The sequence below is a fragment of the Mandrillus leucophaeus genome, unplaced genomic scaffold (assembly GCF_000951045.1).
Source record: "Mandrillus leucophaeus isolate KB7577 unplaced genomic scaffold, Mleu.le_1.0 Scaffold267, whole genome shotgun sequence".
Classification (NCBI taxonomy): domain Eukaryota; kingdom Metazoa; phylum Chordata; class Mammalia; order Primates; family Cercopithecidae; genus Mandrillus; species Mandrillus leucophaeus.
In genome coordinates, this window is record NW_012102776.1 from 1797415 (window position 1) to 1811094 (window position 13680).

Here is a 13680-nt window from a genome sequence, read left to right on the forward strand (position 1 = left end):
AATCCTTTACTGCTCAGGAGTCACGTGGCCAGAGGTCACAAGATTTGTGACTTCCTCAGTTGCTCCTACAGATAACATCAAGGTTGTAAAACCTAAGAATTTTTTTTTTTTGAGACATCTTCCAGATAGACCCAACATGGACTCATGACTCAACTGAACCTGTGGCCCACTCAGATGTGGACTCAGTGCTTGAGGACTGTTTTCCACACCCCTATGATTTCATCCCCTGCCCATTTCCTAGCCCTCTGCCCACCAAACTCCATAGAAACCCTAAACTCTGAGCCTTTGGGGCTACTGATTTGAGTAAAATTATAATTCTGTTTCCTGCATGGCAGGGCCAGCCTCGTGTCAATTAAACTCTTTCTTTACTGCATTGCCATGGTCTCCTTGAATCCGTTTTGTCTGTGCAGCAGGCAGGAAGAACTCATCACTATTAGATCATACATTTTGTCCAATCGTATTTCTCTATGACAGTTCACTTGTCATCAAATCTAACATAAAAATATGCAGAATTTACCATTTTTTTCTGGTCTTCATTTTTTTAATGAAAGCTTCTGTGTCATGTGAAACTTGTGTTAAATAAATTGTATATTTTTCACTTGAAAATCTGTCTTTCGTTAAGGAGTCTCAGCTGTGAACCTAGGATGGGTACAGAAAAGATGGTTTTCCTACCTTACACTGTGTTGTTGGAGAAGTTTACCAATGGTTGCTTAACCTGGACACATCTTTTCTTCGTTTCCAGAGTAAATTCCAAGTAATAGTAGAACTTTGGCTTTGCTTACTCACTCTCTGTTTATCTATTTTTATCCCTCCCTCTCTAGTAATTTTGTGTTTAGTTCTTGTTTCTGGTTTGCCCATAGTCAACAGCTTATTCTCAATTGGTTGTTGTAATGATTGGGAATTTGGTTTTACAATGTAACAATTTGGTGATCTCTCTACATGATGGAGAAGATCTTTTTTGTTGGGTAAAAAACAACAGAGAATTTGGTATGTTTTTGTTTGTTTTTCTGTATGTTTATCTATTTGTGAACTCAAATCAATTCAGAATGTTGTGCCTGCTGGGAAGAAGACTAGATTTTTGATATCAAGACTAGTTAGTATTTGTATTTCTGTGTTTATTCTTAACTCATGGCAGAATTGAAAGACTGAAGCCATAAGCTCTCTACGTATCTATGTGTCTATATGTATTAGTGTTTGTCATTGGGAAAGATACTGCCCTTTAATTGTAAGAGTTGGAAAAGTTTTTCAGCTTTTGAAAAGTATTAATACTAGAAAGTATTTATAAATTAGATTATAATGTCTCTTAAAGAAGCTCTCATCTTATTTTTATAGAGATAATTAAGCCCTTATATAATTCTATTTCCCCATTTCACAGAAAATAAGAACATTGAATTTTTAATATGTTAAATGTACTTGATTTTTAAAAAAATTCTTTTTACAAAGACTGTTAGCTCAAAAAAGTGGTAAGACTTTAAGTTTATATAATAATGTGAAATCTTTGGCAGATATGACTGATTTAGTAATTTTTTAAAAATAGCTGAAGCTTTTATTTGATTTATCAATATTAGGTACAATATATGCATTAGTCAATTTTCACACTGCTATAAAGAAATACCTGAGACTGGGTAATTTATAAGGAAAGAGGTTTAATTGACTCACAGTTCCTCATGGTTGGGGAGGCCTCAGGAAACTTACAATCATGGCGGAAGGTCACGGGGATTCAGGTACCTCTTCACAAGACAGCAGGAAAAAAAATGAGAAAGAGCAAAAGAAGAAGGAAGTGCCAAACACTTATAAAACCATCAGATCTCCTGATAACTCACTCACTGTGATGAGAACAGCATGGAGGAAATCACCCCCATGATTCAATCACCTCCCACCAGGTCCCTCCCTTAATACATGGGGATTACATTTTGAGATGAGATTTGGATGGGAACACAAAGCCACCCAGAAAAGAAAATGGATTTTCTTTCTCATTAAGATGCCATTTTATACCTTCTTAGTGAGGCCTTTCCTGGCTGATCTACTTAAAATTACAAGCTACCTCCCCAGCTCATGATTCCCAAATGTCTGGGCACTTCCCTACAGTTATTATTTTTTCTATAGACCTTATTTTCTAACATGCTGTATAATTTGATCACTTATTATGTCTACTGCTTATTGTCTGTCTTCTCCTTGTACATTGGAAGTTGTACAAAGGCAGGGGATTTTGTTTTGTTTCCTAATATAACCCAGGGGTCAAATAGGGATTCAATGAATATTTTTGAGTAAATTAATGCAGAATTGATGTTGGATGTCAGCAGAGATGGGATGCAAGGTGTGTAGTCAGCCTCACCAGCTCCTGAGAGATCCCTTCCTTTACTCTTCCCCAGGCTAAAGACTGGGTAATTTATAAAGGAAAGAAGTTTAATTGACTCACAGTTCCTCATGGCTGGGGAGGCCAGTATAGACATAGTAGCAACCCCCATAAATTCTCAAAGCCTAAGACTGAATTTCTGAGGGGTCCCTGAGAGGAGGATTTACTGATAAGAGTGAATGAGAATGACAGGGGTTGAGTCCAGACCTCATCACCAAGAATGCTGCCCAGAGGTGCTTCAATCCCATCCCAACCTCTACACTCATCAAGTAGGGAACAAAAAAGACACAGGCCTTCACACCTCTCCTAGCTGGGGAAACTGATGATCCCATGAAAATGTGAGCTCACAGGGGAAATTAGTGAGACATCTGAGGAGAACAAGCTGTGCAAAAGAAAATTCACTTACTGAAAACCTGTATTTGAACACACAGCATTTACAAAAATTTGATCATGTAGTAAGTCAAAAGACAAATTTAGGTAAGTCTCAACAAATGTAAAAAAGCTTGTATCATTCAGACCACATTCTCAAGCTACAATGCAATTAAATTAGAAGTTAATTAAAAATTAATTTAAAAAACTGCCTTATTTGAAAACTTTATTAAGGGACCTTGCTACTCACTTTCTCTGTGAGACGTGGTGAGATTATAAACAGAGCTGTTTTTACTGTAAGAATAAAACAGATGTTTTTAAATCTCAAAAACACTTTTATCCTTCTTAGTAAGTTCCTAGGCTACTTATTAAAGTATAAATAAGTTCTTAGTCTACTTATTACTGTATTAATAAGTAATACTTATTAGCATAGGATCTTGTTAGTTCCTGAAGAACAATCCTTAAGATTTTCAACAACTTTCATTGAGAACAATCTTTAAGATTTTGTATTTTCTTTTCTGATTTCTTCTTTGATTTTGGAAACAAGAAATAGAAAAATGAAGATCAAAAAACAAAAACTTCAAAAAAAGTGTGCAACTTTTGTTGAAAACTAAACTATGTTCTTGAGGTGGGAAAGAATGCGCTTACTAACACTGGGCGATAATTCAAAAAAACTTGAGATCATTTTTCGTCTGCCTTCTTATATTTTAATAATTTATGTTGCCCTAAATTCCACATAGTATGTGGAGGAAATCAAAAGGAATATAGATAACAATTTAAGGCTTAACTCCTAAATTTCTATCTTAGGTCTCAAACTCTTCCTTGAACCCAAGCTTTTTATATCTATCTACCTACTTAAGCTTTTTATATATGGACATTTCCCCTTGGATGTCTAATAGGCATCTCAAACTCCGTGAATTCAAAATTGCACTCTTGATCTCCAGCCTCTATAAACCTGCTCTTCCTTTGGTCTTTCTCATTTTACCACTACTCTTTCACTTGTTTAGGCCAAAAACTCTGGAGTCATTGTGGATCCTTCTCTTTTTATTACATTCTGCATGCACTTTAGATACAAATAGTGTTGGCTTTACCTGGAAAATATTCCTCAATCTGACAATCTTAGCATTTTCACTGCTACTTCTTTGGTCAGTGCCACCATCATTTCTATCCTGGAAAATGGCACTGTCTAGTGTCCCTGAATCCACTCATGTGCTTTTATAATCTGTTTGCTACTCAGCAGTCAGATCATGTTATGAACCTGCTGAAAACTCTTCTTATCACAGGGACCCAAAGGTTTTCTATAGCTTGGTTAGCTGCTTTTCTGTTCCCATCTGTTTCTACTTTCCGTCTCCCTCACTGTCTGCAGCCACACTGGCCTTCCTGATGTGCCTCAAACAGGTGCAAATCCTTCCTACCTACCTCAAGGTCTTGTGCTTATTGCTTCGTCTACCTGAAACCTCTAGAGACTTCAACAGTTTCCTCCCTCCCTTCAGTCATTCTGCATGAATACCCTGGACCCAGTATATCCTTTTCCCAAATAAATTTTTATAAAATGGCACTCCAACATTCTTTATTACTTGCCCTGCTTTACTTATTTTCTCAAAACACTTTCAACTATCTTTCATTATCGATCTCTATTCATTTAAATATTGTGTGTCTTTAATAGAATGTAAGCTCCTTGAGGGCAGAGGTTTATGCAAGAAAGCAGCTGAGCATAGGTTGGTGCCAGCACAAAGTAGGTGCTTAGTAAGTATTTTCTAGTGAATTGAGAGTGAATATTAAGGGTAGAGATGGTGGGGTAGCTAGATCCTTCAAAAAGGCTGAATTGATTGATTGTAAAGATGAGCTAATTTTAGAGATTAAGCGTTTCAAAAGAAGCCACTGATAAAATTACTCACAGAAATTTTATATATGGAAATTTTATATATGATTCATATATGGAAATACTTTTAAAATCTGGCAAAGTGACATGCTGCAATCATTGAACAGTCTGCAATTCAAGTGGAATGTGCTGTAATGGGACTTTTGACATCCATCCTCTATAGAGGCAGCTGTAAATACATTTAAAAGCGAACTAAAAAACTCACATTGTTTATCACTGCATTACAGGCCTGGGACTTTCCAAGAATAAACAAATTGCTAACTATTTATACAGACATTCTTTTTTTCCACTGCAAATGATCTGAGATGGACTTAAGTGTTACATTTCTTAACTGATGTTTTGCAATGTTTTTCTCATTAACTCCCTCTCATGCTTTTCTCTTCTCATCTCTCCTCAAACTCTTGTCAGAACAACATGCTGCATTATGCAACAAAAGTTTACTTTCATCTCCAAACATGTTAAAGGATACATTAGATTAAAGGAAAGAATGTCAAGACTAATGGAGAAGTCATTAAAATGAAGAGATGTTGCATTAAAAACAAAAAGAGTCTCTTTTGGATCCCAAAGGCATTCACTAATTTCCCATTGTAATTTATTTACCAGCAATCTTCACAATTCTGCTTCTAGTTCAATTCCAAGGGTCTGGGTGTTGGGAGCAAAGCTGAAATTATGACATTTTGAGTATAACAGGATACCTTTTAAACTGGTTGTGTTGACAAGTCACTTAGGGATTGGAATGAGACCAAAGACAGGAGGCTTGGCAGATGACAGATGATCAGAAGATGCTGTTTCTACATTTTACCCAGACCTACTGGGGAGAAAAACCGACGATCTTTTGGCCTGGACTCTTCTCAGCTCCATTATCGTAGTCTAAAACACCAACCTATTGGCCAGTAGTATGCATTTCCTCTCAAATGGCACTTCATTGGGTACTTTTAGCTATGAATATTCACAAAGAACCTTCAATATCATTGTCTGTAGAAGAAAACTAACAGGAATAAAGAAAAACATCTGGATAACATATAAATAAAAGCACCCTGAAGACCCTGTGACCATTTAAAAATATTACACGCAGAATTCTGAATGAAAAACTGCAGTTTGTTTGCCATTTGCTTTGTGAAATGGACATCTAAGACGTTTCCCAATAAACATTTGAAAAGAAACAGAAGACCCAAAAGACAAACTTAGGTCTTTCATTTAGGACTAGGCTAAATGGAAGAGGACTTGGTTTATACCAGAGAAAATTTAATATGGAGCTGTTAGGAAAGCTCCCCACCGAGGTGAATCCATTCATCCTTAGTAGCCTGTCTAGTGCTTTCAAAAGTCTCTGCCCACAAAGAGTCATCACTGAGGTTTATAGGATAATGCACAGAATTCATCAGGAAGTGAACTCTGTTTTGCTACCTCGTGATCCTCAAGGGAGTACTTCAACCACACTTTGTCCAAAACTGTTATTCAATGAGTCATGTTTGCACTCAGTTACTTGGAAGCCAAATGAGTAGTATACGTTATAAATTATTTCTGCTCAAAGTTCTTGTATCACATGAGGATAAGTGCTCTATGTTATGACACAATCACCCCTTCTTGTGCTTTAGAGAGACTGTATCTTTCCAAAATACGTAATAATTTTATATCTGAGAGCCAAGAGTTTTCTTTTTGAGACAGGGTCTTGCTCTGTCACCCAGGCAGGTGCGGTGGCACAATCTGAGCTCACTGCAACCTCTGACCCCTGGGCTCAAGTGGTCCTCCCACCTCAGGCTCCCAAGTAGCTGGGACTACTGGCATGTGCCACCGTGCCAAGATAATTTTCTGTATTTTTAGTAGAGACGGGGTCTCACCATCTTGCTCAGGCTGGTCTCAAACTCCTGAGCTCAAGTGATCCATCCACCTTAGCCTCCCAAAGTGTTAGGACTACAGGTGTGAGCCACTATGCCTGGCCTAAGAGCCAAGAGTTCTTTAACTTAACAAAAAATGATGGTTTATAAGAATTATCTTTTGGAGATGGGGGATAAACATAGTATTTTTTAATTATTTGATTTAATTTGACATTTGGAAGAGAAAAATTTCAGGTCATTGATTATTAATTCTTGTGATATTATAGCTCATCAGATTTTTAGCTATCTCAAGGGATATGTACAAATTCTCCAAAATATCACAAAACAAAATGAACTCTAATGGCTTCAAAAACAACAATTATAGAGCCCCTGTAGAATGCCAGGGACTACTTTGCATATTTTGACTCATGTATTTAAGCCTCTAAATATCCTTAGGAGATAAAAACTGCCATTATTCCATTTTTAGAAAGGAAGACACTGAGACAGAGAATGAGGATGAGGGAATTTGGTCAACATCACACAGTTGAAAATAGAAGATCTGGAGTTTGAATCCATGAGCCAGACCTGAGAGCATATGCTTTATTGCTTTCAGTGAATTCGTTGACTAGCGAAGTATCTTCTATATGCACAATTCTGGGCTAGTGCTGGACATGAGGAGGACATCTGGCTGGTTGCGTGCAGCACTGAATGTCCTCAGGCTGGTGCTTCATTGTCATGTGGTCCCTGACACAGTTGCCAGAATGCATGACCTCCATGGATCACCACACTACTTTGATCTCCTTGTTTTTTTTGTTTTTGTTTTTTTTTTTAATGTAGCAGCTTTATTGAGATATAGTTAACATAACATATAATTCACTCATGTAAAGTGTACAATTTAATGGCTTTGAATATATTCACAGAGTTGTACAACCATCATCATCATCAGTTTTAGAAGATTTTCATTATTCCGAAAAAAAGAACCTCATACCCATTCGTAGTCACTCCTTATAAGCCCCTCTCCCAGTTACTAACAAGCACTGGTCTGCTTTATGTCTCCATAGATTTTTTTATTATGAACATTTCATATAAAGAGAATCATACAATATGTGAACTTTTCTGTCTGGCTTCTTTCATTTAGCATGATGTTTTCAAGCTTCATCCATGTTATAGTACGTGTTAGGACTTCATTTCTGTTTATTGTCAAATGACATTCTATTGTCTGAATTTGCCACATTTTATGTATTCATTCAGTACTCAATGGACATTTTTCCACTCTTTGGCTATTATAAATAACGATGCTATGAATATTTGTGTGCAAGTTTTTTGTGTAGATGTGTTTTAATTTCTCACAGGTATACACTTAGGAGTGAAATTGCTGTGTCATAGGGTAAGTCTACATTAAACATTTTAAGAAATTGCCAGCCTGTTTTCCTCCTTGCTTATTGATAGTAAGAAGTCCTTCTTAGCAGTTTTTGCAAAAGTGACTTTTCTCCTCTATAGAAGCACCTTGACATTAGAAGGCAAGGATGCCAGACCTTGTCTTCAACAAATATTCAACATTTGGTGGACTATAAGTGGCCACTTTTAGTAACAGAAACCAAATGGAAAATGTAGAATAATCTTGAGTAACTACCCCAACCCTTCTTAATATTAGGTCTTCTAAGTGACTGTATGAAACAAATTTAATAAATGATGAAAACAATAGTAGTATCTGTTTAAACACTGTAGATGTATCAGGAGGTTTATGAAGTATTACAAGTATTTTATCATTCAATTTTAGAACCACTAAAATATTTTAGAATCTTTACATTCTAGAGAGTAAGATTAAAGCAAAATTATAAGAATGACAGAGCCATAGTTTTATCTATACTGATCACTAGGTAGCGGGAAAAGGTTTAGCTTGAAGTAAGAAAAACTAAAACAAAAAGATGAACTTCCCTGAATGGAAGACTATTCAAAAGACACTCACTTAGCTGGGTCACTGAGGCTGTTTTCAGGAAGCAGGAAGTAGAATGAGTTACTGTTATCTTTTTCTGGGTCTGTGTACTTATGATGCTATCTTATGGTTTAATTTTTCTATAGGTACACAGGATGTGTGGGTGGCCAAATAAAGTATTACAGAAGCTGGTAAATATTAACAGAAAAAAGAAAAGAGGAACTGTTCTATTAAAACATTTTATTAGCTTTTGTTAAAAAATTTTCCATTTGCAAAGTGCCCATCTCTTGCCTACTATGAAAATTTGTTTGAATAGGTTTATCCACCTAAGCCTACATGAGAGACCAATGAGTAGACACAAAGTTAAACACACAAGAAACAACTCTTATGCAGTATTTTGTTGTGACGTCTTTTAAGTAAAAATTGGGAAATTTATATTTATTATAACAAATGATGGCCAAATGATAGCCACGAAAGCCATTGCTGGCAAATAATTATAATTCATACAGTAATGACATTTCCTGTGAAAAGAATTACAATATACGTCGTGGGATCCACCACTAGTCTTCCTTCTGGAAATAAAAATCAAACTGATCAATTTGCTTCAGTATATTAGGTAAGAAAAAAATAATGGTGTCTAACTGCAGAGGGCGTTGTGTTGATTCGGATTTTGTATAGAGGTGTCCATATAGAAACTTTCTAATGTGGATTCTGATTATACAACTATGAAAAAATTTGGAAGTATTATTATTCTTAATGAATTCTAATTTGATTTGAAGGCCATGGGAAGAATCCCTGTCCTACATTCTGCTTTAGTCCTTAAGATCCAGTTAGAAGCTGCTTGCAGTCGTCCTCATTGCTTGGGAAGACTAGGCTTTTCTATTTAGCAACCAATCCAGGAACTAGATTTCACCACACTAACCACATCTTCCTTCTCTGTGTCATACTTGTATGTTTTTGGTCCTGAAAAGAAGTAAATGTAGCCTAAAAGAGACAAAGTTGAAATTGTGGTTACTGAAGATGACCAGCACATATATAAATGGAAGGATTTGTCATTGTCACTTTCTTAAGGTGTCACCAAAGAGGAATTGTGAATTTGTCAGGTGGCAGTTAGCTTGTCTTCTGTCTTCATGCCCTAGAACCCGACTCCTCAACTTCTCAGTCATTTCTGAGCTTTCTCCTTGTTCCAGCTAGGGTAAGGCCTTCTCGTTGGGGTCATCCAATGTGTCATGCTCAGTTATGTGCTATGCTTCTGCTCAGGCTGTTCTCCAGGAAGCCCCTTCCCTTCTCTTTGCCTAGTTAAGCCTCTGGCCAATCTTCAAAACCCATCTGAAGTCTCACTATAAAATTTCCAATGATTGCTGCCGATTCTGATCTTTTAATTCTCAGATCGGCTCTTGCAATTATTGTGAGGTCTACCACATGACTCAATACTAAATTATAGATGGTCTGTTTTCCAGTCATTTCATCTGTGTTGGGTGAACCATTTTGTGAGAGCAGAGGCCACGTCTGGAATGGTCTTTGCACTTCTGAACAGTGTCCAGCCCTGTGCTATTTTTTTCAGGAAGAGTGTGCTGACTGATTCAGAAGATTCAATTAAATTTATTCGACAAAGTTCTATTCAACTTTCCTAGCTATGTGTTAAATTGCAGGAATTGGATGATGGGGTGGGAAAAAGCACTGAGAAGCTTGAGAATATTTTTTTTTTTTTTGAGACAGGGTATCACTCTGTTGCCCAGGCTAGAGTTCAGTGATGCAATTACAGTTCACTGCAGCCTCGACCTCCTGAGCTCAAGTAATCCTCCCATCTCAGCATCCTGAGTAGCTGGGACTACAGGTGTGTGCCATTATTCCCAGCTAATTTTTTCGTAGAGACAGAGTTTCGCCATATTGCTCAGGCTGGTCTTGAATTTCTGGGCTGAAGCGATCCTGCCACCTCACCCTCCCAAAGTGCTGGGATTACAGGTGTGAGCCACTGCCCCTGGCCAAGACTATGTGTACTTTAAAGATAGAAAAGGTAAACTTGACCCAGGTAGACTTTATGATCTAGCTGACTAATCGATTGAAGCTATACTTTAAAAACTTTCCGTTAGGTGGTCAACATGGTGAAACCCCATCTCTACTAAAAATACAAAAATTAGCTGGGCATGGTGATACGCACCTGTAGTCCCAACTACTTGGGAGGTTGAGGCAGAAGAATCGCTTGAACCTGGGAGGCAGAGGTTGCAGTGAGCAGAGATTGCGCCACTGCACTCCAGCCTGACCACAGAGCGAGACTCTGTCTCAGAACACACACACACACACACACACACACACACACGAAAAAAAAAAAAAAACAAAAAGGTTTCCATTAGGAAAAAGAGAACTACAATACCAGAACTTTTATAGTTACTCTTTCTAGTGGATAATCTGTTTAGATAAACTTATGAAAGGACCTAAGACCAAATATAAGAATCAATGACTACCACTTGGAAATCCACTTTCTGTTGTGTTAAAGCAGAGCCCAGACTTCTTATGATAGTTTTCATGAAGAAAGTTTTCAGTGGAAACACTCACCATTTAATTCTACAGCAGCATCGATTTGGCCATTTACTCCTGAAAATTCTTCTTCAGTATTCTTTGGATAGTCTTTTTCCATTTTCCTTTTCCGTTCATCGTAGCTAGAAAAAGTATTATTTCATAAATAATATTACTAAGAGGTTTTTACTGGTTGTAAATGACACTATACTGATCAGGCATATGCACACTTATAACTTATTTAGGTTTCTCCCTCTGTCATATACGCATACACATGCACTTATGTTGTTGTTTGTTTGTTTTTTCTTTGTTGTGTTTTTGTTTCTTTTGAGATGCGGTCTCACTCTGTTGCCCAGACTGAAGTGCAGTGGTGCCATCATGGCTCACCACTGCCTTGACCTTCCAAGCTCAAGTGATCCTCCTGTCTCAGCCTCCTGAGTAACTGGGAATACAGGCATGTACCACCACACCCTGGATAATTTTTTTTTTTAATAGAGACAAGGTCTTGCCATGCTGCCCAGGCTGGTCTCAAACTCCTGGTCTCAAGCAATCCTCCCACGTCAACCTCCCAAAGTGCTAGGATTACAGGAATAAACCACTGGTCCTGGCACTTGTTGTTTAAATTGGGCTCTTAAAATACCTAAAAGAGATTATAGACCTTTATCACTATGCTCACATGTCCCTGAGATTCTGGTACCACAAGCTTGGAAGTCACTTGCTTAAAGCAGTCTCCAAAAAATTTCCACATACATTGTTTAGAATTATTCATTCTACATATTATAGCAACATGTTCTGTTAACTCAAAAAAACCTTGCCATTTGAAAGGAACTCTCTATATTTTTTATTGCCTTATTTATTGTTGTAATTAGTTCTCTCTCTCAATTCCTTGGTTCATCAAACAATTGAAAGCCTTTCATAGGGGCTTTTATTCATGAACTTATGCTATGTATCCATGCAGAAAGGGTTGAACAAATAATGCACATTGAACAAATAAACAAATGTGTGAACAATAAGTAAATAAGAACCAAGTAAATATGTAATAATTGAACTTCTGCCTTTTAAACCAATTTACTTGAATTTCGTTGCTTTTGTTTCCTGGAAAGCTTATATGACTGACTGAATAGTAGACCTGATTTCTTTTTCTGGATCAGCAACCAGCATTCAGTGGTAACTCTGAAGATTGATTAATACATCTCTTTGTGATCTAAATTACTCATTGTTAAAAAAGACTGTGACCGTGTGAGTCAGCATGACTTGTATGAGAATCAGACTTCATTTAAAGTTTGAGAAAGTCCCTTCTTCATTAGCACAGAGTTCCAAATGGGGACACTCCCAGGTGGACACCCCACTCCTTTCCCACCAAAAGGTCAGACAATTTCTCCCAGTGCCTGGGCTACTGAGAAATTTCCTGTGGCAGCAGATCCCACCCACCGTCTCTTGAAATGTGCCTTTTGTGTGGCTGTGACTACACAGGACAGGGACAACTCTCTAGTGATGTTGAGCCGGAGGCAAACATTGAAAAAAACATACTCAGGCTGAAACTAAGTGCAAGTCTGAGCTGCTCTACAGAATGTCTGGAGCTAGGGGTGGAAGCTAACTGTCCCAGCATATTATCCATATTAACTATAGCAATTAATGTTTCATGTGGACCTTATGTATAGACATTATGCAGTGGCCTGCATAACAAACACAAGCTTACCTACTTTTCATTTCACTAAGTGAGAACGTTACCATTTAACCTTGATTACCTTGATTACCACCTGTTTTCATAATCATTTCACAAAGAAAAAGAAACGTTAACACCAAAAAGGCAGAAAGGACATAAACTCAGAATAAAAGATGGTTTTCGCCAATAATCTGTTTTTATGCTGACATAGACTGCAGCTCCCTGATTTATAATATTGTGCTGTTCTTATTTAGCTGTGAACTGGTGAGAACTTTGTGATGATCTAGCCCTTTGTTTCTGGAAAGATATTTAAGGATTCCTGTTATAGTCCAAAGAGCTCAACATGTACAGTCTGATGGTACTGGGTTTGAATTTCTCACTCTGTTACCTGCTGACTCTGTGATCAGGAGAACGTACTTTGAGCTCTGAACCCTGGTTTTTCTCATCTGGAAAACAGTGGTCATGAGGGTAAGAGACAATTTACACACACACACGCACACACACCACACACACACACACACACACACGTGGCACATGTAGCACCAAGAGCAGGCCCAAGCCAGCCGACTTTATCGTTTATTTTGGCCCCAAGAACAATTAACTCTGACTTGTCAATATAAGGTTGAATGAACTTCATGGTTTGATCTGGGATCCTAAGTCATTAAGGAGTTTAATCTTTAAACTTACTTTACAAGGTAATATTTGTGGTGGTAGGCAAGGTTGAGAAGGGGTGAAAAAGGAGGGCTAAAAAATGTGGGAGGCAGTCTGGAGAAGCAAGTCAGAGAGGGGATTAAGATGAAGTAGGTCTGCTGGGGTGGTGAGGATTTTGCTGAGAGAGTAACAGAAAAGGAGATTATATGATAGGATGAAGATCATGGGCATTTTGACTACCAACAAATAAATGATGAAGAGAATTGAAGAATGAACATATGTGGTGGTTGGGAAGGCCCACTGAATTTGGATTCAGAGGACACGAAATGCAGCTTCAGATGGACCACTGTAGCTGTGTAATCTTGAGTGAATCATGTAACCTCTCAGAGACACAATGTTCAATGGAAATAAAAGAAATACCTACTTCTCAAGATGGTTGCAAAGGTAGATGGGACAAAGAGAGAATATGAGAAAATGCTCAGCATGATT

General features: G+C 37.6%; 1 protein-coding gene across 1 annotated transcript in view; it reads right to left on the reverse strand.

Moving 5' to 3' along the window:
* Positions 1-8752: 8752 nt before the first annotated feature.
* MMP20 (matrix metallopeptidase 20) overlaps positions 8753-13680 on the reverse strand; it is a 48229-nt gene continuing 43301 nt past the window's right edge. Inside the window, exons 9-10 of the mRNA XM_011984398.1 lie at positions 10914-11017; positions 8753-9341 (exon numbers count right to left, since the gene is read on the reverse strand). Coding sequence (XP_011839788.1) covers positions 9241-9341; positions 10914-11017 — 205 coding nt within the window. The 3' untranslated portion in view covers positions 8753-9240. The remainder of the gene's footprint in view (positions 9342-10913; positions 11018-13680) is intronic.